The following is a 24,699-nucleotide window of genomic DNA, read 5'->3' as shown; positions in this document are numbered from 1 at the left end:
AGTGGAAGAAAGCTTGCCGAGATGGCGGTGAACTGTGAAATATAAAAATTGCATACCAACACATTTTTCTAGGAGGGAAACAAGGAATTACATTACTTATTCTTGAGGAGTTTGTCCTTAAATGGTGAAGTTTGCCTTGCTGTGCATCCGCCTGGCCGGTTTTTAGACCACTGCAAAGTAATTGGCGGGGAGGGACCGGGTGAACTTCTGTGTCCCTTCGGCATGACTGGGATGGGGAGGGGTGGGATGGGAACAACTGCTGTGTGCGTGTTTGCAGCTCAGCTTCCTTTGCTGGTGCGGAGCTTCTCTCCGAGGGCTTTTAACTCCTCCGTCCCCTTGTTTCTTTCAAACGGGAGAATTCCCTGCTCGAACATCTCCCCGCAATTTCGTGCGCAAAACCGAGGGTGGGCAATTAGCGATTTGCTTTTTAGTAATTGTTCTGCGACTCCACCTGAGCTGCTGTGGTTTACGTACTTTTTCTGCTCTAAATGCCATTGTTTCTTCCAAAAGCCAGGCTCAGTAACCGGCGGTTCAGATACACGGGTTGAATTGAAGCCATAAATGTGCTGGGTTTCTCTTATCCGCTGGTGATGATTGGCTTAATCAGCACCAACACAAGGCGCAGTAATCTGTGTTTGCTCGCGATCCCCGGGATGCTAATGACCACGCCATAATTCGGGAGGCAGCTCGGTGCAAGGAGAGGCCCTGCCTCAAAGCACCCGGACACGGGGATGGGGCCATCAAACCGGCCGGGGACCCACGGGTTCATTCATACCAGGAACGGCACGTCGGAGAGGATTGAGCAGTTTTATTCCACGTGAAATTAGATGTAATTAATAGTAGTGAATAGCATGGGTTGGACTCGGAGCGGGCGCTGTGTCAGGTGTCGGGCCGGCTGGAAACGGCATCAAATGGATCTGTTAGAGGCACAGGAGCTTTCCAGCTGTATCCCCTCCCGAACCAGTCGCTGGTGGGACCGTTGCTCTGCGCCTTGCGGGCTGGGAAAGCAAACAAAGCGGCGCGCATGGCGCTGCAGGGCCGCGCAGCGGTGCCTGCCGGGGGAAGGACACGGGCAGGAGAGTAAATCACGGCCATCTGATGGGGAATCGGAGTTCTGTCACTCAGGCGCGAGATATTGTGCTGTGTCCATACGCTTTGTTTACCGTAGGGTTTTATGAGTTGTAACCTGCCCATGCAAGCTGTTAATGAGGCTAAATCTTGCTGCTTGAGGATTGAATTACAGCACACCTCTGGGCTAATGGTTATAAACAGAAAGTCCCATTAGGGCTGCATTCTGATTCATTCATTTGCATTTCTTCCATTGTGCCGAGAACAATGATGAGTAAATAGCTACAAACAAACAATTTACATGGAAATGGGTAAAATGTACCTAATTAGTATTTTGCGCTTGTTTTATTAACGATTGCTTCAACTAAATAGCACTTAGCAGAACCCTTAGCAGGTGTGGGGTGCCGGTGGGCAGCCTGCCGGGCCGGGCATCCAAAACTGGCACTTGAGCCACCCATTGAGCTGGCACTGCAAGACCTGTCCCCACCTGTTGGCCACACACTTATGGGCACATTGTACTGGGAGCCAAGGGCCGGCCAAGAGAGTGGGAACAGTCCTATTGGGCTTTTCCCAACCAAACCTTGAAAAATGAGTGTTTTGAAGATTGAGATAGGTTTACTTTCCTTAAAGACATCCTCCTGCTGGTATTTTTTCCACCATAGTGTGCTTTCGAAACTTGGCTCATTTGTATAACTGAAATGTTGCAGTGCTTCTGCAGTAGTTCCGTGCTTTGAGAGAGCTGCGCTACCTGAAATGATTCCCATGGGATCTTTTCTTTGTTACTGGCCAAATGCCCCAACGATGGTGTGTTTTAACATGAGGCAAAATGGTTTGCACTCTGGCATCTATTGCTCTCTTGTTCATTTTCTTTCATTCATTTCCATTCCTTTATTTTATTAAAAGCATGTATCTGTTGAAGTCCGAGGGTCACATTCTTCTCCACACTGCAGATCTGGAAGGTGAGCTTGGTGGAGGGGCTAACCAGGAGCAACATCTGGCTTCTCCTGCCCGTGCAATGAGGGAATGCTACTCAAACAAGCAATTCAGTTCAGTAAGGCCATTTCTGTAGCCACGGCGAGACTTTCTGTAGTCACTGCATTGAGACAAAAGTTGCTGAGAATTTTTGTCAGTCTTTTTCTAGAGCATAGTTTGTAAATTCTTTAACTTGTCAATAATTAGGTTTCTATTGCAATAATAATTCGAGGAGCGCTTTCAAAAAATCTGATTCGTAGCAGTCTTTAAAAATTGTGGTGTGACACCCAACTGATACCGAGCATCCTATTTATAATGTGGGCCAAGCACCGTGCTGTAAACCAGTTACTATCATGATGATCAGATTGAGAATGAAATTGCATTTCTGTCAATTACTGACTTGGCAACTGTTCAATATATCTTAGCAGCAAGATGAAGAGCGGCGTCGGCAGCTGAGAGAGCGAGCTCGTCAGCTAATAGCAGAAGCTCGATCTGGAGTGAAGATGTCAGAACTTCCTAGCTACACCGAAATGGCTGCAGAAAAGTTGAAAGAAAGGTCAAAGGCATCTGGAGGTGAGCTAAGGAACTTTGTATCTTATCCCCATGGCAACCTAGAAGCCAGAGAAGACCTTTTTGGGTGTCACTTTTATTCACGCTTTGAAACCTTGTGTAGGTAATTGTTGTTCATCAGGTGCACGTATCAACAGAGTGGCCGCAGATATGCGACCTGAGTCAGGGTTGTGGCATTTAATTCCCAACAATTAAAAGAAAAGCAGGTATGTGAATGGAAGAAAAAGTGTTCTGTGAACACGTAGCTCATCATATAATGGCCCATTTGTACAGATGCGTTATTGCCTATAGTTTTAGTAGCATTCCATGATTATTCCATGATTATTGCTTAACATCTCTTCAGTATGTAGCTTTTGTAGGAACGCAGGCATATCATTTGGGAAAAATGACATCAGAAGTACTTTAAGAGACTTTATTTTGTATCAGATGTGTTCAAAAGACTGCTTTGGAAGAAAATTTTAAGGGAGGTCTGTGGGAGGTGGGGGACAACAACCTTTTAATTTTAAATGGCAGTCTTTTGACATACCACTCTCCTTTACAGGTTTTGAGTTGTAATATTGCTATAATGTTATTAAACTGACTTTGAAATGTCATTAAAATTCAGATACCTGCCAGTGCTACGAGCTGGAGTAATGCAGTGTCACTCAAACTCAAATGGGTACTGAACACACATTTCAGTACAAGCTTCTTGTTCTTTCAGTGTTTCCTACATGTTCTAAGGAGAAGTTGTGTTTCTCGTACTCACATGCAATTGTAAGCCAAGGTGTCAGCAAATTTTGGGTCCGCTTTTATAGTCCATGTAGGTTCAACAACAAAAATTTTTCAAATGCTTTATATGCATACATATTTAAATATATTCATATTGCACCCTAAATCCTTTGCTTCTGTTCCATTTAATACCAGAGAAAAAAGCAGTTGTGTTGTCTCTCTGTCTTCGGTTTTCTTCCCTTTGCCCCATAAATCAACACAATTCCTTTTTAGTGATAAGTGGGGAAATTAAATTAAATTCTCGATGGGGAGGAGGTAAGACTTTGTTACGAACCAACAAAAATGCCTTCTCAAAGTTTCCTCACATGAAAGAAACTGCAACCTACTGAAAAGGGGAAGAGGAGAAGAGAGATGAGTAGTTTTTTCCATTGCAGGATTTTTCCAGTTCCAACCAATTTATTGGGAAAATTCAGCCAAGTGGGCCAAACCCAGCAGTGATCAGCGACAGCGCAGAGCTGCCCACTGAGCTGAACAGGCTGCGGGAGCGAGATGGGACAACACCTGGGTATCATATAGGCCATGATCTTCATCCCTCTTCTCTATTTCTGACTCCCCATCACAGAATCGTAGAATGGCTTGTGTTGGGAGGGACCACAAGGATCATCAAGTTCCAACCCCCATGCCACAGGCAGGGCCACCAACCTCCATTTGTAATACTAGACCAGGTTGTCCAGGGCCCCATCCAACCTGGCCTTGAACACCTCCAGGGAAGGAGCATGCACAGCCTCTCTCGTTCAGTTACTTTTGTGCAGTTACACATCTGCTCCTCCGTCCTTCCCCTCCAGGTAAGGGACACTTTCTGCATGCATCCCAAGTGCTCAGCTGGGTGGTACTTGCCCTGCTTTGTTGCGGTAGCTCACTTGAAGTGTTGCCAGGTAATATCCTGGTATGCATCTTTCTGGGAGGTAGCTTTCCCTGTTCATATTTTCCTTTGAATTTTTGCTCTTCTGAAGCTTTTACTCTTAGTCCTCATGCAAATGGCCTGGAAGTGGTCATCTCTCATTCAAGCAAGGGTATTTTCTCTGTCTGTGTTGGCTAGGATTCAAGTTATTGATCCAGGTTAACAGAAACCCTAAAAAAACTTCTGACATCACTGGCTTCACATGGATTTGATCTCTTTTATGTGTTTCTCTCTTTTCTCTAATACATGTGCTGTAATATTTCTTAAGTAGCCTGGCATTTTGTTACCAGGACAACTCGGTGCAGCACTCAATCCTGACGGATACCCTTTACCTAATGCCATTGTCCCAGAGCATACGTGTGATTTTAGAGCCAGGTTCCATCCCTCTGGGGTACATCTGTGCAGCTGCATGCATGCAAACGCAAGCTCTCCTTCCTGCAGCACCCAGGTACACCTGCAAGGCATTTCCAGATGTTATGCAGACCTGTTTGAGCAGTGTGTTGCCCATCTTTGCTAGATGATGCACAGTACAGCAGGCTGTACAGCTGGTGCTGCTGTATGCTGATCAGAGTTTATGTATTCCCAGCCAGCTGCAGGAACAGGGCACAGATTTGGTATATTTATATGTGGATTGCATAAGCTCTTGGAGAGTTCCAGTGTTATTAGAAGATGAGACAGTGCATCTTCTGCACGCTTCTGCCACTCTGTTGGTAATTCCAGGTGCCACACTGCATCCCTTATGCCAGAAATTAATTCTTCTGAAATTGAGCAGTTCTAGGAAATGACATCAACATTTTATAAACCAGATAAATTAAAATTGCTTCTGATTTCAGGTTTTTTTTAACTTGATTTCCAGCAAAAATAAGGATTTAATAGACATAGTCTCCTTTTTGTGACTGGATTCTGAATACTACTCCTAATTGCATCCACACGTAGCAGTTCTTTTTCTCTGTGGTCCTGTATTCCCTGTACAGTACCCATGATAAGCTTATAGTAATATGTCTTCCAAGCTGTCTCATCCATTATGTTTCATTAATCTCTTTTTTTGCATTGATTGCTACATTTAACTTACAGAAAGGAAATGTAGCACATCGATTTCCTTTCTCTTAATTCAGTTCTTCCAGAAAAAAAGAAAAAAAAAAAATTAAAAAGGTATAGTTTTGGGATTTTGGAGGTTTTAAAGACTAACTTCTTGCTGGCTGTTGGTGCAAATCTGAACAGTGTTTCTGTGTGCTTATTGAGAGCTTTCTGTTTTGGGACTGGTACTACATTCTCAGTTAAAAGGCTTTTTTTTATTCGTGGTCTGTGAAAATGAGATGCCTATGGCAAGCACAAACTTTCCTGGATAAGCATCATCCTTTGCTGCGGAACCCAGTTATTTTCAGTAGGTTTTTTGGCACATGAGACAAAATACTTCTTTCTGCCAACAGCCAGAGGGTGTGGGGTGGCACCTTCAGATTTATTACATGTCCTGCTAGCTTCCGGCTGATAAGCAGATGCCTTGAGGTGGGGCCAGGGACAATGCTGAGATAGGGATCCGAATATCCTCCCTCCTCCCAGCAGCAGTGGGGCAAAGGAATTGGCATCTTATCTAGGTACTGTCTGTGAGCAGCGGGACGCCCATCTCCCCTTTGGGATTGGGGCAGTGTTTTCTTTCCTCTCAGTGTGTCCCAGCTTTCCTTTGCAATGGTGTGTGGGTGAGGAAGGGTGGCCAGTGGGCAGGGAAGGAGAGGCAGCAGGAGGGCTGACTGAAAAAGCACCCAAAATAGGCAAACGGGGAGGGGATAAGAAGGTGGACAGAAGAATGGAAAGGCAGAGAGGCATTAGAAGGGCAGAAACAGAAGAAGAGAGAAAAAGAAGCATCCAAGTGTGTAGTGAGACAGAAAAAAAAAGAAAGTTTTATTAAAAAATAGAATTAAGAACTGGAAGAGTGGACTGCAGTTCCAAAACTCACCACGTGAGCCAGCTGGTGTTGCATTGCACTTTGATACCGCAAGTTTTCAAGGTACATCAGAGATGCTATTTTTGAGGCAGTGATTTGAAGGGAATGTACATGGCAGCCCAGTCTTGCACCAAACTTGATCTCCAACTTGTAAACCAGAGTTAACTCCTCAGTTTAATGTCTTTAACAGGCAGCATTTCTATCTGTTGGCAGTCCCTGCTGTTCTTTCTTGTTCCAGCACCTGATTTCTTGTACACCTTAAGCAGTGTTTCAACTCTACCTTTCTTCCATTCCCCCACCTTTCTTCCTTTGTTACTGTTCGGATGCTCCTGTCACATCCCATAAATTTAAGTGAATTTTGTACTTGAAAGTAAAGTAATTAAATATCTGAATTCTAAATCTCTAGGAAAGCTTGAAAGATTTCTCAGAGAAAATGCTGGAGGCTGGAGATGTCTTCTTCCCTAACAGCAAGTACTGCTCTCACAGCAGCAAAGGAAACGTACAGATCCTTTTCCCACAGATGCAGTCCAACTCCCAGCAATGCTTTTGTCTCACAAAGGAAATTGTTCCTTCTTCATTTTGTCTGTTGTAATTCCTCTACACATTGATGGCTTCTCTTCTACTATTCTGGCTTTTCCATATGGTTCCAAACTATTCTTATTTTACTCTGTGTCAGTCATCGCGGTCCATGGTCTGTAGATAATGCTCAGTGCTGTTTAGTTGTTGGCTAAATTGCTTATCTTTAATTCTTCTTTTCTTTTCAATATTTCTCAACTTGGTAAAGGTTTGTTGTCTTTCTAGGATCTCTACTGACTTATTTTTCAAGGAAGCAATTCTTGCACAGTCTTCTAATTCTGTGCCCTGCTTCTAGACCAACTGCTTTAAGTTTTTCACGCTAGTAATTTGCTCTTTCCTTAGAAGGTGTCTGTTATTTTTGTCATGTTGTTTCTTTTAACATTTATAATTGCAGAATCTTATTGTAGCATGCTTCCCAAACACATTTACTTCTTTAATACGCTCGAAGAACATGGGACCTTGAGGGGGAAAAAACCCAAAAAACAGAGTAGTTTAAAACAAAGAAACATTGTCAGTTTTGAAAGGTATTTGAAAACTTCTGAAATTCCTTGAAAAGAATGTTTTTAATTGGCAGTTCCTTATACAGTGTCAGTGTTCTGACAATGATATTCAGTCAACCTGCCAACCTTAAATTAAATAGTAGGTCAGGTCATTATCTGCCATTAGGAACTGGTGTTCTCCTAAAATTGTGGTGTCGAAGGCAATGCCTCTGATTTCATCTTGCTGTATCAAATTTAAATTAAAAAAAAAAAAAAAAAGATTATATAATCTAATATAGGCACTCAGTTACCAACAGTCATCAGCTGAGGCTGTTCTGACACGTCCAGCACCCTGTTGGGTTGCCTGCTCGTTGTGAGCTGACCTTGCTCGCTGGCTCCTTGGGGTGCTTTGGAAGGCATCCAGGGTTGAGGTGCTGCTGCAATGTCCCTCTCCCTTTCTCTGCCACCTCTTCCAATGGTCTGTGCCCTTTGGCTGTTCTTAGCCCAGCAAGGAGCACCTTGACCAGACCACCTTTGGATTTTCCAGCACCATCACGAGGGACTTCGGGTCGTGTTCCCACATGAGAAAAAGATGCTGATGCACTTTGAGGCAGTGTTAGATCCTCTTTAGAACCACTGCTGTCCCTGCATTACTGTTCTTCCCTTTATCTTCCGCTTGCTCTTTACCCCATCCTGATGTCAGTGTGCCCCTCTGCTTCATACAGCTGCCTCCCTCAGATCACAGAGCCCACTGTGTTACCGTAAATGGGAGCAGGAGAAATACTGCAGAGAGTTCTGAGTGTTTTTGCCCAGCTGAAGAACTGCCTGGTCCCGGGTCCTGGTTTGGCTGAGGAGACCAGATCGCCATCCATCTGGCTCAAGCTGAGCCATTTGGGGAGAGAGCTGACATTCCAAAGACCAGCAAGAGTTAGTGGAGAGGAGCCCGGGGAAGTCATGGTGGTCAAGTGAAACAGAGGAGTCCTGCAGCATCCTACTGATGTCCTGCTGACGCAGACCGCTTCTGCAGCAAGCAAGCAGCCCGTGCTAAAATAGAAACTTCTTTGTGCCTTTGTCGTAGAAAGTCTGTCTCTGAACTGGCAAAGCTGCATGGAAGTCTGATGATTACAGAGGAACTGAAGGTTAGAAAAGAGTAGCAGACGCACACACAAAAAAGCCAAAAAGCTCCTACAGTGGGAATTGTAGGGATGGTAGAGATATAGAGGCGAAGAAAGGAAATGGCCGTACAGCCTCCATGTTAGCAGTGTGGGTCTGGAATCTGCAGGTCTGAGGATGAGTTTGGTGTACTTCAGAGACAGGCAACGAGCCATTGGCACCAACCCCAGGCCTCTGTTATTCAGGATTCTGGCACCTTGGTACAACGTTTGGGATCCTTTTTGTTTAGGTAATGTCAGAGTGTATCAGTGGTCTGTAATTACAGTCAGCATTTTTCCCTGTTGTGCAATGTTTTAACGCTCCTGCAGTTGCTCTATATGTATTCTTTCTCCTGGCATGTTTCAGCCTTCTCTTTTTCATCACTTTTATATGCGTGCATACATACATAGGAAAAAAATGTTCATATAAGTCTGAACAAGTGTAGATAGCACACGATACGGGACTTAAAAGTGAGCAAATACAATGCAGCTACATGCTTTGAAAATACTACTCTAGCTTTTATGGACCTTGTTTAATTTCATTGTATATTTGTATTGAACTTGTGAGTCAGGATTATTCCTGGGATCTGCTTCACAATTTGACACTTGCTATTTGATCTTCCTCAGGTCACTTACTCTTTCTGCGCCATAATTTACCTACATCATCATCATCATTGTAATTATAATAATTAGCTACTTCGTAAAACATTATGGGGCTAATTTACAAGTAATGTTCATGAGCCGCTCTGAGAAACCCAGCGGAGGGATGCCATAAAAATATCAAGTGTAATTATTATTATTATTTTATTTAAAGTGTATGTCGCTCACAAACACTCCTGATTCAGGGCGCCGCAGCGAGGCAGCAGTGTGGGAGGTGCTCCTGCTGCACCCCTGCTTGCTGAGCATCGCATCTCAGGGGAGATGTTCCTGCTCCCATTGGAGGCGGTGGCAGACACAAAGGCGTAAGCAGGGTGCAGGGGTCACCTCTTTGTGTTGTGTGGTGTCAGACAAGGAGCAGCAAAGTTCTCTGAGCTGGGAGCCCAGTGCTGGTGGCTGCTGCCTTTCTGGAGAGACTGGAGCTCCCAGTTTCTGTTGCTGGCCAGACCCGTTCAAAGCTGCTGAACGCCGGCATCAGCACCTGTATCCCACTTTGTGTTACAGAGAGCTGGGAGCCTGGGGAAAATCATTATGACTCAAGTTATAAGGAAGAGCACATGTGCTTTTTAGAGTTAGGCTGACACTCAGCGCAGTGAGCAGCCACTGCTGAGGCCAGGCTCTGCCTTTATTGTGACAGGAGCTTCCAGCAGAGCTCCCTGCGTGTGTATCGGACGGCATCAGTATAAAGATAAACCCATGAGTGGACTGGGTGAAATCTTCTTCCTCACTTACTTAACGATTTGCATTTTTATCATAACGCAGCTTGTTCTCTGAAGTGTTCATTTTTATTTCAGTCTTGTGGCGCATGAACATAAGACAGTACTAACCTTAATGCTGTGTGTTCCTACAGATGAGGATGAGGATGATGATAATATTGAGATAGATACTAACGAGGAGGTTCCTGAATGCTCTGTTACTGGAGGTGGAGATGAGCTTACTAACCTAGAAAATGACCTTGATTCGACGGGTAATTTAAATAATGGCTATTTTGTGTATTTTGCATGACTAACACTCTGTCATCGTAAGTAGTGATGTGCTGCTTCTCTCTGTCATAACTTTATTTCTTTGTGCCTTTTCACATCTTTCAAACCCTAATGTTTGTTCTCCTTGGATATTTTGCATTCACGTTTGGTTGAAATTTAAGATCAGGGACAAGATTATTATTTCCAATAATGGCAACTTAAACATCTTCTCCTTTTTGATGGGGAAAGGCTTCAGTCTAGATCTGTTAAATGGGAGCAATGTGTTTGGAACAGAGCTCCTATTTAATTTTTAAGTTGAAGCAATACTGTTTTCAGTAACACATTTTGAAATCATTCATACTCTAGTACAGGTGCTTGTATTATCCATCGTGTTGCGTGCTGGTCCAACAAGAACAAATCATTTCAGTGGTATTTCTACCTCCTAAACTTGTAAACCAGCCAAAATGGAGCTGAGGTTTCCTCCTCCGCTGATGATAAACATGTCAGAGTTGTACAAGGAAGCACTGGTATTTTGTGCTCTGTACATCTGCTGGCTACCAGTGGTCCCAGGGAATGCTGAGGGACTCTTCGCAGTGTGGTCTGACTCTCAGCCCACCGCAAGCTCCTGTGAGCTTTGGCAGCCCAGAGGAGTGACAAGCACTGGGCAGCATCAGGAGCCAGGGAGTGGAAGGGTGAGCTTCTTCCAGCAGCCGCTGACTTGGTTCAACCTATGTCAGCTGGACCCAAGTGTGTAACCCATGACATATTCAACCAAAACACTTCATTTAGTGTTTGCTCATTGTTTTCTTTTTGTCTGTCTCTTTTTTTTTTATCATTGCATCAGCAATGATAGTCATTCCCTTCAGTTGCATTAGCAAGCTGATCTTCTCTGTGTGCGGAAGGTGTAAGTCCTGTCTTTTATTTTTTTGTATGAGGATATCCTAGGACATAGGAAAATATATTTAGTGTTTCCAACATTTGACTTCAGCTGATTTAGAGTAGCATCCTATAAAATAATTTTCCAATAAATTCGTTTTAGGAGACATAGAAAATCGGTGAATGAATATTCCTGTCACATAGCCCCAAGGACTTGCCCACGCTTATTTCTGTGGGCCTTTATTTCCCTAGAGATACCTTCTCAGGAATACAAAACACTACACAAACTTTCATTTCCACCATGGGAAGACATTATGAAGAGAAAGCTGAGACATGGTTTTGCAGGTCAGTCTGCACATTAGCCAGATGGACAAGCAGCGATGTTCAAACGACTAAGGAAGAAGGCGATCAGCAATTCAGAAAGCAGCCTGGTGCTGTGATAGAAATCAGTGCACACAGATTTTGGTGGAATTCTGCCAATTCATACCAAGTTCTAACGAAGGCCAAATCCCTTGGGAGCAGCTAGATTCAGAACTGTGAGGGACGTTTCACATTTGGGGTCATTGTTGACTGTTAATTAATTTGTCCCCTGCTGGATCTTAGTCCCTCCTGTCTTTCTCAAGAAAACTTTGGGTTTTTGTGTGTGTGTGTTGTTTTGTTTGTTTGTTTTTACTGCAGGTTGTTGGTTTTAAATATTGCATCTGTCTGTGTTTGTCAGTGCTGCTACCATACGCCACTCTGAATGTATCTGATAAAATGTGAACCTCTTCTATCATAGTTATTACATGATGTTTATGTATAAAACCATGAGAATGTGCGTGTACTTACATGTGAGCCTCAATTAAGGGCACCCTGGCTGGGTGTGCCAGAGGAAAGGGAAACTATCCTTCGTCATCACCCAGCCCAGCCCGCTGCTGCTGCAGGCAGGCATCATTTGGGTTCTAGCATGCCAAAAATACTTGGGCTAACATGAATCAAACCTTGGAAGGCAAAACACTTATGGCCCCACTTCCCTCACTAGCAAGCAGGGAAAACTCTGTAGGAAAGCACTGTGTGTGTAAGTGTGCTGTACGTTTGCACAGTCAACCTGCATATAGAGGTTGAGCATTATTGGGAAGTAAAATTCTCAGCCGTCGCTTATTTGGGCTCTGATTTGTGTTCCTAAAACTGATGGGAAAGTTCTGTGGGGTCCAGCAGGTTCTCAGTCTGTCCTTTCAGTGCAGTTCTGACGTGTCTCACTGGCGTCGACGTGTTCTATAAATCACTGTAAAATATTACTAGAAAGCTGGCTCTTTTGATTCTGCAATTGTAACGTTTAGAAGCTGTGCCAAGGAGCCTTAGGATGAATGAGTAGTTCATAAACTTGAGGGGTTATCAGTACTTACAGTGTGTGATAAATTGTTATATGTCATCTGAAAATAAATGTCTCTTTAAGTGTGTTTTAATTCCAAATTATAAGTAGGAATGGGAGTAACTGGGCCTAAACATTATCTGGTTTCTGTGTTTCTCACCTACTCTCTTCAGGCTGTGTGTACTTGCTTAGATGAGTGCTGTATTTTTTATGTATGGTTTTGTGTTTGTTTTTTTTTTTTAAAGGAAATATCTAAATGTAATTATGCATTACACAAATCTACACCAATCTGAATTACAAAATAATAATAATAATAATCCTTCTAGTTTCTACTATTTAGTTGGAAATTGTAGTTAAGTGAATGAAATCTACCTTTTAAATTGGTACATTGTTGTGCCGACTCTGCATTTAAATGCATCTCACTCTGTTGTATGTGGTATTTGCATATTTAGCAGAACAAAACAGTAAGTTGGTGGATTTGAAGCTGAAGAAGACCCTAGAAACTCAGCCACAGGTGGCAAATTCACTCTCCAGCGCTGCTCAGAAAGCTGTAACTGATAGCTCCGAGCAAGATGTTAAGGTAAGTTTTGATTCACTCTTTTGTCTCAGTACCTTTGTGTTTTGAGTTCTGTTTGTACCTCGTGATGGGGAAAATGATTTCTTACCAAATCCTTAATGGCAAGAAATGCAGAGAGTCTTTGTGGCATGGCACTTGTGTAGGTTGCAGTGCACCGGGGTGCTTTTTTTTCTGTTGGTTAAGCAGCACATTTTTGTCTCTTTTTGTGTCTCGATGCTTGTAATCGGCATAACAGCAGCAGGCAGAGGCATCACCTCCAAGTTGGCAGTGCTGGGGCTGCCACTTGGATAAGGAGTGCAGCGTGGGCTGCACCCTGCATGCAGCGCTCAGCAGCGAGCTTCGGGAGCAGCTCTGGGCGCAGCGCTTTGCTTCCCTTCACAGCCTGGCCCTCTCTTTTCTGCTGCACTAAAACTAAGCTGCGTTCCTTTTTAAAGCCATACATACTTGGGTACTTGACAACGAGAGCTCCTGAGAAAAAAAGAAACCAGTATGTGGTGCGTGTGGTTGTTTCGCCCATTCTAAACGTTCAGCCCTTCAGCAAAAAGCACGCACCACTCAATTTTCCGTTTCATTTTCTTAATTATGTTCTTACTATTATTTTTTGTTTTAAAAAAGCAGTCCCTGTATGTCATGAATATCCCTATGGCTCTGGGGCACTTCCAGTTGGGTATAACTTTTCACCCACCTGCAGTCTGTGGGGAAAGCGCTGCTGACTGAAAGGATTTCCTTCCCCAGATACAGAGATGCTTTGAAGTCCCAAAACAATGACTTTCATTGCTTTTCCCTTACACTGTCGGTTCCTATAAATTGGTGATGAAAGTGTGTGGCAGCAGCAGAGGACTTTCGGTCTCTATCTTTGAACAAAAGGAAGCCTGGATCAAGTCTGATTTTTGCGTTCAATTTAGCTTTCTGCAGTGGATTTAATGCAAAATGAAGCTGGCCCAAGAATAATACAATGGATTGAAAAGGCTAACTGAATTAGTGGGCTTAGAGGAATACATTTGTAAAGTGGCAGAAGTCCCTAGTCATAAAAAGGTTTCTTAAAATGGGATTTACTGGCTAATCACACCGATATTTTAGCATGTTGCCAGGCCTAAAAAATTAGTCGTGTTTGTTTATTTTGGTAAAGACTCGAGTTTAGGCCGTCGACTCGTTATCGTGCTGCTAACAGGAAACCACATTCTGTTTAGCCAGCATCATAACCGCCCGCCTGGTGCAGCCGACGAGCCCTCCGTCCAGTAGGAGCAACACTTTTAAGCTTAATTCCCCAAATTGAGGCTGGGGCCGCCTCCATTAGGGGAATGCAGCACCACCTCGTTGATGAAAAAGGGGTTTCTCTTTTCTAAACGGCTCCTGCCGCCGAGCCGGGTTTTTAAGGTGCTCCCACAAAAGGTGCGACTTAACAGTTTATCTTGAAGGAAGAGTTTGAAAGCGGCTTTATAAGGAATATATGGTGTCCATCTGTTCTCGGGGAGCTCTCGGCATTGAGTCGGATTTGTTTTTTAATAAAATGCAGTTTACACGTTTATAAATGAGGCATTCTGTGTTTGTGGAAAAGGATAAACTGTTACCTTCCCTGGAGGATTGTGTATCCCCGGCCTCCTTGAGGCTAGAGAATAGGCCATTGGAGAACTCCCTCATTACCGATTGTCTCAATGCAGAGGAAGGGCAAAGTCTTGGTAGCTTTTGATAACCAGTTTCAGCATTCAGCAGGCTTAGCTATTAGTCATGCATCTTAGCCTTTCCCTATTTACTTTCAAAACACTTAATAAAAATAATAAAAGATTAGGTATAAAATGAAATATTTGTTTGGTACACAGCACCTCGGTATCTGCAGCTTCCACACACTGCGGTGGTTCAGTCTTCTGGGATATTTCACGTCGACAGAACCATTTGAATTTGTTACCAGTATTAACATAGGAAGCCCTGGAAAAAGATAATTGTAGTTTCCTTAGCTGTAAAGGGCTTACTTACAAATCTGGCTTTGGAAAGTTATAGCTGATGAAATGCAGTTCAGTGGGGTAGTATTATAATCCTACCTTTTAGCCTTCATCCAGCATTAGTGGTTTATCTCAATGGGCATAAAATTAGAAACTAGTTCTTCTTGTCGTACAAGGCTGGGGGACTGTAGGAAGCAGACAATTCCTTCCCGGCTGGCGGCATGGCACGGCACGGCTCTGGGCTGCGGCACGGCCGGTGCGGGAGGAGGGGGCCCAAAGAGCCAAAACCAACCGCTGCCACCGCACGCTCCGCAAAAACACGGAAACTTAGTCACTCCTGTCCTTTCTTTTTTGCTTTTCCTTTTTTTCCTTCTCCCTGCAGCTGATACTTTCGTCCTGTGCAAACTGTGGTCTGAGTTGGGAAATCCTCTCTGCACAACCTGCGTTGTGTTCCCCCAGCCAAGCGTACCTTTCGAGTTTAGTGTCTCCGCATTGTAAACAAAAGAAACTGTTGTGTGCCTTGTTTTTCTAGCAGAATGGAACAGAGGAGCATCGTGCTGAGCGATTACAAAAAGCAGCAGAACGTTTTAGAAATCCTGTTGTGTTCAGCAAGGACTCCACCGTCAGAAAAACTCAGCTCCAGTCTTTCAGTCAGTATGTGGAGAGCAGACCAGGTAGGAGAAAATATAAAGCGTGTTTTCCCATCTTATGATTTAATAATATTTAACAATAAATATATTAAAACCCGATAATGTAAGTCCCCATTTCAATACATAAATATCAAGCTTTATAATAATTTTACATGTCTTTCCCCTTTTTTCAAGAGATGAAAAGGCAGAGATCAATACAGGAAGATACAAAGAGAGGAAATGAGGAGAAGGCTGCGATAACTGAGACTCAGAGGAAGCCATCAGAAGATGAAGTGCTTAATGTATATTAATTTTTTGTCTGGTTTCATGATTGCTGATAATTCTAAACTGTATGTGGAAATAGTGCCTTTATTTGTTAAAATGAGATGTTAGGTTTTTTTAGATGTCAATCTCCAGTGCATTCAAAGCAGAGTGAGAGGGGTGCACTGTTGAATTAGTCTGCAGTGTGGTGATAATTGTCAGATAAAAAAAATGAATTTTTCAGAGTTCCACAGCCCCAGCTTTCTTGAGACATTTCCATCAGGGCACTTCCCATAAAGAGATTCCAGTATTGATCTACCGGGAGGATTTTAATTATTACAATAGCAGATACCGCAGAGCTGCAGTTAGAGGGAAGAGTCACATGAGACCTGCTAGAATTTCTCAGCCAACCCATTTTGTTGGCTTGGGTTAATGGGTGTTCAACCTTTCCATTATCCAGATCAGCCGTGAATTACTAGCTGAATGATGTTTGCATTAATATAATATATATGGTAATTTCTTCACTTAATTAACGGGGAGGTTCAGCTCAGTAGGGGTATGGGCTGATCATGTGTAAAATTGATTTGTGAGGGAAATATTTGATAGACCGCAGGGAGAAAGCTGGTTTTGATGGACAGCTGTGGGACAGAAGCAGGAAGAACAAGTTTTACCCTGATATTTTTTTTGTCTGAAAACACAACGCAGCCTTTGATGGTGGTCGCTCTCTCCTCTCCCCAGTTCACCTCAGTACTTGTATTGTTTTTGCTGGAGCGGTCCGGAGCCGAGGAGAGATTTCAGACTGCTCACTCCTACCCCGAAACATCCAACTTTTCACAAACCTGACAGTTCTTTTTAGCACAGTTATACTTTTGCAGAGTTGAAGAGCTCTGGCACAGTAAGCCCGCATTACATATGCAGATGATACACAGGAACTCTAGGGATATTTCAGCCTGACACAGCATTTCTTTTCATCTTCTAATAACAATTGTTAACAATTATGCGTGCTGACATTAGGGAAGTTTTCATACTATTTTCAATTAATTATAGTTGATGAAAGGCAATATATTGCGCATCGCCTCAGCTCTGCTGAGGACTGATTTTTTTTTTCCTTCAGGATCCGCTCCCCAGTAGTTTTGCTGTTGTTTCTCTGGCTGTGTGTCACGTGGAAAACTGTTTCCAAAGGAACCGATGCCATTGGCTGTTGTGTAAGAGGAGAAGGACCAACTTACTGGGAGCACAACGCTTAAATTCACACACTCCAAATTTCAAACCTCAGTGCTCATTAGTGGTCCTGGAAGCCATTCTTCCAGCCCTCACTTTGAGTATGTCTTTACTCGAAGTAAGAATAGGCCAACGTTATTGTTATTACACCTATCACTTGGATATGAAGCTAACACACCATTTTAGAAATGTTTAACAACTGACAGTGTTCAGTGAAAGTCTTTGTGGCCCTTCCACAGCAACAAGTTGGCCTCCAGTAGGGAACGACATCCAAGGAAAAAACAAACTCTGTTTTTTCACTTCCCAAGGGACAGTGATTTTAGTTGCATCCTTTCTTGGGTACAGATGAAACACAAAGTTCTTTTGCCATTTCTTTTTCTCCATCCAAAATCATCTCCAAAGACTATAAGGAAGTGGATAAGCTTACTTGGAAGGAATAATATTTTCTTCCTAACGTCCCACACAAAAATATGCTTCAGGAACGACATTTCACCGCTGCGTATACCTTGTAATAACTTGGTACAGCTGGGTGGTGGAAGTTGAGCCCCATGAGAATAACTCTGAGGTTCAAAAGGACTGTTCTCCAGCTCCTGGTGAGAGAGACAAAGTGCTTTGTGGCTGTTTGTTGAAAGTGTTTGGAAAAGTGTGTGGTTTTCTGTGGGGTGATGACAAGCCCTGATGGGGCACAAGGGGCAAGTTTGACTCGTTGCCATTTCCTTGGCTTGCTCAGGAAGGAATTGCTCTCAGCCTGATTTACCTACTAGGGTGCCAACAGGGCAGATCAGGTCAGTCCCTGAGCACCTGAGAGCCTGTACCTTGTCACTGCTGCCCAGGATAACAATCAGTCACAGTAATTAGCAGTACTTTTCCAGATCACTGTGTAGCCAGGCAATTGCTTGCAGAAGGGGAAACCCAGAGAGGCATTACAGCCTCGTCTGGTGAGAGGCATCATTACAGTTGACCCAGAGGAGCTAAGCAAGCCAGGGAGCTTGTCTCGGGTTTGTTTTTAATCTCAAAAACCCATGTTTTAATTGTTGTTAGAGACTCTTATGCTAGTTCTTCTAGCTCCTAAAGTTGGGGTTTTAAAATTGAGTAAGAAATGAAATGACACATTAAATAGTGCTTTATCTGGATTACTTTTCCTTTCACAGCGCTTTGTTACGGCTGCTTTTATGTACTTAGGCATAAATTATATGAATTTCAAAAAGTCAGCCAGGTAGTTAAAAACTGCAGAATCGAGTGTTCCCTACAGGAAAAAGTGGGATGTTTTAATAAACAAATAAGGACATTTGGCAAAATTGTGAACTTTGCAAAATGTAAGCGTTAGCTTTTTGGTAGCAAGCATGATATTTGGTTGTTTAGGTAAGTGCCTTACTAAGTGTTTGTGGAAAGGAAAAATGCAACTTACAAGTGATGTTTTTTCTTCTTGTTTGTTCTCTTTAACAGAAAGGGTTCAAAGACACCAGTCAGTATGTTGTAGGAGAATTGGCAGCACTAGAGAATGAGCAAAAGCAAATTGACACCCGTGCCGCGCTGGTGGAGAAGCGCCTTCGCTATCTCATGGACACAGGTACGGTGCCCAATTACACTGTAAACAGTTTTGGCAAATTGAGCGTTCACAAACTCTTATAGAGTTTTGGAAGTGTGAATCTTTGAAGCCTGAATGTTCAGCAAAACTGCCTTGAAAATAAAAAGGCTGCGATTTGCAGCCACCTCTCTGGGCCCTGGTGATAAGAGTGCCTTCATGGGAAGTGATAACTTGCCCTGATACCGTGTGAGCCAGCACTATTGAACAGTGTGCTCATCCATGCAGAGTTGGAATACACATCTGTGCCTCATTGATATGCCACTGCTTAAAAAAAAAAAAAAAAAAAAAAAAAAAAAGAATGAAAAAAAAAAAGTAAGATCTTCACTGTTCTACTGATTCAGTGGGAAAAAAAAAAGATTTGGCCAGCTAAAGCCATGTACTGCATGAAACAGAGCACAGTACATGGGGGAAGGCTCCATTGACTAGATCACTGAAATTTGAGAATACTATCTGGTTACTGATGCTCCACAATTACTTTATTTATTTATTTATCTTCAGGAGAGCAGGTCTTAAACAGTCTGTAATGCTTGGTGTTGTAGGTGCAGTTGAAAGGATGAAAGTACATGGGCGAGTTTTTGTTAACAGTGTGCTGGTTGTGACTCCTGTGATGCACGTTGCGTGGATATGGAGTGCTGGTGTCCGTCAGAGATGGAGAGGTTTAACAGCATTGGGTTGAAACAAATGGTGCTTTGATATGTCAGAAATAAGTTATACTGTAGGTGCAAAAAGTGTTCTTCCCGTGCCTTAGAGAAAAAAAGTCAATTGGTGCAAATTACCGTGGGTTAAACTGTTTTTGAAAAAGTTGTGTGTGTTTGAAGTTCATAAAGGTGAAGCCCACCTTTAATTGGAATAACAGGTCTTACAGTGGATTTCAAACCAGTGGTGTGTTTTGAAATACAGATGAACAGACTTTATTTAAAGTTGGGTATTTTGAAATCAGTTTGCCACACATGTCCAAGTATCTGGGTGGTTTTTTAAATGTATTTACTTTGCTGTATGCACAGCTGGTTTGACTCTTCAACAGCATTTTTCAAAAAAAAAATGTAACTCAGACTTTCTCTCCTGGATCAGTGCTTGTTTAGTAGAACTTTTACCTACTACAAGCTTTTGAAGTACTTTTTCAAGTGCATTACATAACCTTTAGGTACTAAAGCTAACAAAAATATGTATGTATTATCCTATACTTCCTTTTGTACTCTGTGGAGTGAAAAAGGGTGAAACATGCGTTCCACACAAAGGAACTACTATAGCGTTTTGCAAGTCTTGCATGAACTCTGAGTGCTGCCTCTAGATACGTATGGAGTTGTCAGTGTAGTATAGTTGGGTTTTTTTAACATCTAATATCATGACTGATTAATTTATGCTGCTTATTCCATCTTAAGAGGAGTTTCTTGTGTTTCTTCTAGTTTTGCATTTCTTGTGCTTTGAAGTAGGACAAATATTGCTGTGTTCCTCATGTCAGACGCACCAAGATGATGATTTAATGTTTAAGTTTTCTGCATAAAATGGAACACATAGAGCAGTTTCTACAGTGTAGCTGTATGGACTGTAATAGGAATACCAATGAATACTCATTGCTTCTTTTACTGGCGATGAGGGGCCGTGCAGTTCTGCCATAATAGAAAAGTTTTATGTTCTTGATCATTTTCTGAGGATTTAACTTAACTGATTTGACAAGTCCTTGATAAAAATCCTGTTTCCATTCTTAGCTTAAATACGCAATTTAGGAGGAAACACGCAAGGAGCGGAGTTTCTTATCTCTACTTGAGTTTATAGCCTTGAAAGTGGGGATTCTCAAACTTTTCTAGCTAAGGATCACAACAGAGAGACTGTCTTGTGTACCACCCCTCCTGCCAATCAATATCCCATTTGTCACCCTTGTGGCAATAACTGCAATTCCTTACATGGAAATGGAGGAGGCAGAGGTGGGAGTCTTCACCTTTCATGTGATGTAGCCTTGGCAGCGGAAAAAACTCTGAACATCTTTTTGCTGTGCCTGTAAAATGTTGTTGTGTCAGCTCCTGGTTCTGTGCCCAAATGTGGTCCCCTTCCCTCAGCTCCTTACCTGGCCAGCTGCAGGCTCCTCTCCTTCCCTCGTCTGGTGCCTACTGGAGTGGCTTCAGGGGATTGGCTGTGCCTCATCAGTGGCTCTGTAAGGATGGCACTTCTTCTCTACCTCTCTTTAGGAAGTATTGCTAACATAGGCAAATAAGCAGCCTGTGCCTCAGTCCCAGCGTCTTCCATAAGGGTATGAGCTGTTTTTCCTGATTCTGACAGAGGAATCTAGGAACAGAAAGGATGAGTCAACACCATACGTCCAACCAGCTTGCCACAGACCACCAGGGGTCTACAAAATAATGTTTTAGGGGAGATAATAACTGCAGGCCGATAGCTACAACAGCCCTCAAGGGTTGTTGATGGTGATCTTGGGGTTTTGAAAGTCCTCCCCCAGGTGTTGGTACATACCAGAAGGACAAGAAATGAGAAATGTTGCCAGCTCTCAGCATTGTACTGGAAAGTCTTTTGGTACTTGTTTCTTCTGAAAATGTAAACTTTTAAGAACCAGAAGGTCGCATGGGCAGCTCAAAGCTTCAAAACAGACAGTAAAGGACAAGAACCACAAATTAGTTGATGTATACTTAGAATGCTTTTGTGGGCAAATCCCTTCTGTAATTTTGTGCTTGGGGTTGTGTCTCTAGAGGACCTTGGGTAAGCAGGAGCCTGCTGTACTCATTTCTCACGAGGCCATTTGTCCCACTCTGCCAGAAGGCCTTCCACAGAGCCACTCAAACCAGTGTCTGCAGGGCCTCGTGTCCCTGCCAATGTAGAAGCACGTTTGCGTTGGGATTTCCAACTTTGTTTCCATGTATACCAAAAGCATGCAAAGCCCAGAGCAGCACAGAGCTGGGAAGCTCATCTCATGACTGAACCATTGCTTTGCCATTGGGTTCAAGGAGAGCAGAGCAAGATTTTCTCATCCTGCCATGTCGGCTGGGGACTGGACCACCCTGCCCTTCTGCAGTGTGCTTGGCCATGTCCTGAGTGTCAGACTCGCACTGGGAAGAAAGCTCTCTCCCTTCTTTCTCAGCCCCTCCAGCACCGAACCAGGGATGTTTCTCATCCAGTGAGGACACTGCTTTGCCACCTGGCAGTCCTGACCCTCTGGGATTCCTTTTTGCTGCTCAGCAGGAGGCTATGGCATGCATTGCTTTGACAGGAAAGGACTTTGTCTCCCGTTCCTTGTAGCAAGGCCTTAAGGCTGATGGCAGTTTCCTTTCCTAGCCTAGTAGCAAGGCCAGAAAGATACATCAGCTGACCTCTGGTCCTGTCCCTAGGGCACGATCTAGGTGCAAATGTGTCCCTTCCTCTGCTGTTTTCTGCGTAGCGCTGTGCAAAGAGGAATGTAATGGGAACGGGGCTGCAGGAAGAGAGCCCAGCTCCTTGCCACCATGCGTGCTGCCATTTTGCAGCCTGCAGACAGCTTTTTGGCCGGGGAGCCGAGTTCCTGGCTTGGGGCCAAAGGGGAGCTGATGTGTTCAGAGTCCGTCAGTCAGACAGGGAGCTCGGATCCAGCCAGAGCTCTGCGTTTCCAGTGCCAGCTGCTCCTGATTTGACTGGAAACACTTTCCTAAGACGTGTGAAAAAATAAAAGTTATTAAAATTACCAGCTTGCTGATTTCCATTTGAATCTGAATAGTTACACTTTTATTAATATCCTGTAATTCATGTCGCTGGTGCCGTACCTCAGACCTCAGTCTTTGCACTGGAAATGAAAATGTAATCTCACCTTGTTCCAGGGAAATGGAGTTTGCTGGCACGTCACAGAACTGTGAGGGCAGTCGGTGTTTCAGTGTCTCGAACCGCACAGAATGAGCTGATGGCACGTTTGCTGTCACAGCCTGGAGATGTGCAGTAGTTACATGTGCAGGAGGGCTTTGGACGTGCACCATATGCCGTGCAGTGGGTGCAAGCGTGCGGAGAGAACACAGCACACAGGTTCAAGTAAGAGGAGGGAGTTGTGTGGTCGAGTATAAATATCACATAATCTAATAGTGTTGATTTCCCTTCTTGCACTCTTATAATGGCTTGACATCAAATGATGACAGGGGTGGGATTATCTCCCTTTCTTTGGGATTGTACTTGCCATGTTGTGCCTAACCTGTTATGGATAAAATAGTTCTGTCTGTACTTCTGTGGCAGAGCCTTTCTCCATTACGAATTCTTCTGTCATTGTCTTTAAGGTGCCTATCATCTTGATGGCTAAGTGCCAATTAAAATGCAGAATTATCACATAACACAATTAAAGTAAAAGCCAAAGAAGCCTACTTTACAAACCTCTGATCTAAATTTAGCCCTCTTTTTTGGGTCACTATTTATTCACTAATTACAAAAACAACTATTTTAGAAAAACATAGCAGTTATCAGGTATTTTGTTATCTGACCGTAGGGTATGAAGTGTTTTTAATTGTTTTTCTGATTAACTACAAGCTCCCAAATTCAAGTAGAAACACACTTACATTTTCTATATGATTCCCATACTTTACCAATGGGTGAGCCTTTTTGTGACACAGTAGTAGAATTAATGAGATAATAATTAAAAAAAACCTTCTGCTACTGATGATTGACCACTGATGGTAAATGTAATTGAATTAGCAGTGCACTAAAATAAATGTAGACAAAATAAATATAGACAAGAAAATCTGGTGAAAGCTTCTGTAATGTTTTAGATTAATAGGCATACAGAATTCTTCACATTTTTTATTACGTTGTCCCTAGATGAATTCAAAGTAATTGGGGTGGTTAATTTTATTTACACAGAGCCGTTCACAGCGCATTAAATAATAGAGATAATTGAACAAGAATTGTCAAGTGTGTACTGATATCAGACATATTACAGAAGGGAATGTGCATAAAACTTCATTTCTATGCAGCCATTGTTTATGGTAATTAAGTACACAGATTTATCCCTTGGTTGCCTTCCAAGCTTATGGCAACTGCTATTGTTGTGCTCCATTAATATGTAATCAGGAAATAGTTTAATTTTCTAATCTGCAGTTTGAGAATTCACTTTCTAACAACTCTTAATTACTGCATTGCCCTAATGATGCTCATGGTTAGGAAAACTGAACCAATAAACTCCGTGGAAGAAGCCAGAGGGGATTATACTTCCAGAGGTGGTGCTTACTTAATAAACTTGTTATGCCTTCACCAGAGGGAGCTCAGTGTCCTTCAAAAGCATCTAATTTTATATTTCTGAGTTGTACATACCCACAGTGTGAAGAGTTAACATACGGTGTGCAATGGGGGTGGCTGTGAATTTCTTTTGCTAGAGAACCAGATAAGCGATACTATCACCATTTTGGTATTTTTCCTACCGTATACTAATTGTAGAGTTTAATTGCATTGGAAATAATGCAGGTAGCTTAATCTATTGTTTTAAATAGTCCTCACGGGTTTATTTTTGTCGTTTGTTTTCCTTCATTAGCCACACTAGCTAAACACGGTATCGTAAAATCTTGCAGCAGAGATAAGCTTTGTATTTGACAGCTATCTAATTTTTGCTGTTTTCAGGGTGAATCTTGAACAGTAAAGAGTTCCTAAAATTGTTGCCTTTCTCCACTGGCCTATAGTTCACCTTGATTGCAGTTCCTTGCTGCTGCCTTACTGAGCACAGCTCTCATGGGAGCACAGTAGTTATTTCAGGCTGGCAGTGCTGCCCTGAGGTCAGAACGGAGGTCCTGCAGGCTCTCTGCTGGCCCAGCCCAGCACCGTCAGCCTCGGAAGTGACAAGATAGGAAAAGGGAAGAGCTGGAATCTGCTGAGATTCACCACCACCCTGGGCTCCACTACACTCCAGGCTCCCCATAGTGCAGGCTCTGCCTGGTGGAGCTGGCAAGCTCTGCCTTTCTAATGGCACCTACCATGACTCAAGGGTCTTCTACACCGCCTTCTCTGCTGGCCTTGGGGTGAGTTGCTGTCACCCAGCCGTGCCCAATTTCTGTACCACAGATGCTTGACGTAGGAGCAGGATTGCCATCTACCAGCCACTATTTCACCTTTTCTTTTTCAGTCTGGAAGCTGCCTCGTCAATGGGACTAATTACAGCCTGAACCGCATGGCAAACATTAGGAACACTGTAAACACATATGTTGTGTCACTGCAAATTAACTCTTCCTGATCTAAAAAGCAGCATACGCTTTGTTGCTGCGC

The 24,699-nt window shown here is 43.1% G+C and overlaps 1 protein-coding gene across 1 annotated transcript in view; it reads left to right on the top strand.

The window, feature by feature from the left end:
* EHBP1 (EH domain binding protein 1) overlaps positions 1 to 24,699 on the top strand; it is a gene marked incomplete at both ends in the record, with an annotated part of 202,604 nt that overhangs the window by 156,558 nt on the left and 21,347 nt on the right. The window contains 6 exons of the mRNA XM_079532785.1: positions 2,466 to 2,613; positions 9,935 to 10,051; positions 12,726 to 12,853; positions 15,323 to 15,464; positions 15,615 to 15,721; positions 18,348 to 18,471. Of these exons, the coding sequence (XP_079388911.1) occupies positions 2,466 to 2,613; positions 9,935 to 10,051; positions 12,726 to 12,853; positions 15,323 to 15,464; positions 15,615 to 15,721; positions 18,348 to 18,471 (766 nt within the window). The remainder of the gene's footprint in view (positions 1 to 2,465; positions 2,614 to 9,934; positions 10,052 to 12,725; positions 12,854 to 15,322; positions 15,465 to 15,614; positions 15,722 to 18,347; positions 18,472 to 24,699) is intronic.

The sequence above is a fragment of the Tetrao urogallus genome, assembly GCF_951394365.1.
Source record: "Tetrao urogallus genome assembly, chromosome: 2".
In the NCBI taxonomy this organism is placed as follows: domain Eukaryota; kingdom Metazoa; phylum Chordata; class Aves; order Galliformes; family Phasianidae; genus Tetrao; species Tetrao urogallus.
This window is presented reverse-complemented; position numbering and strand designations above follow the sequence as displayed.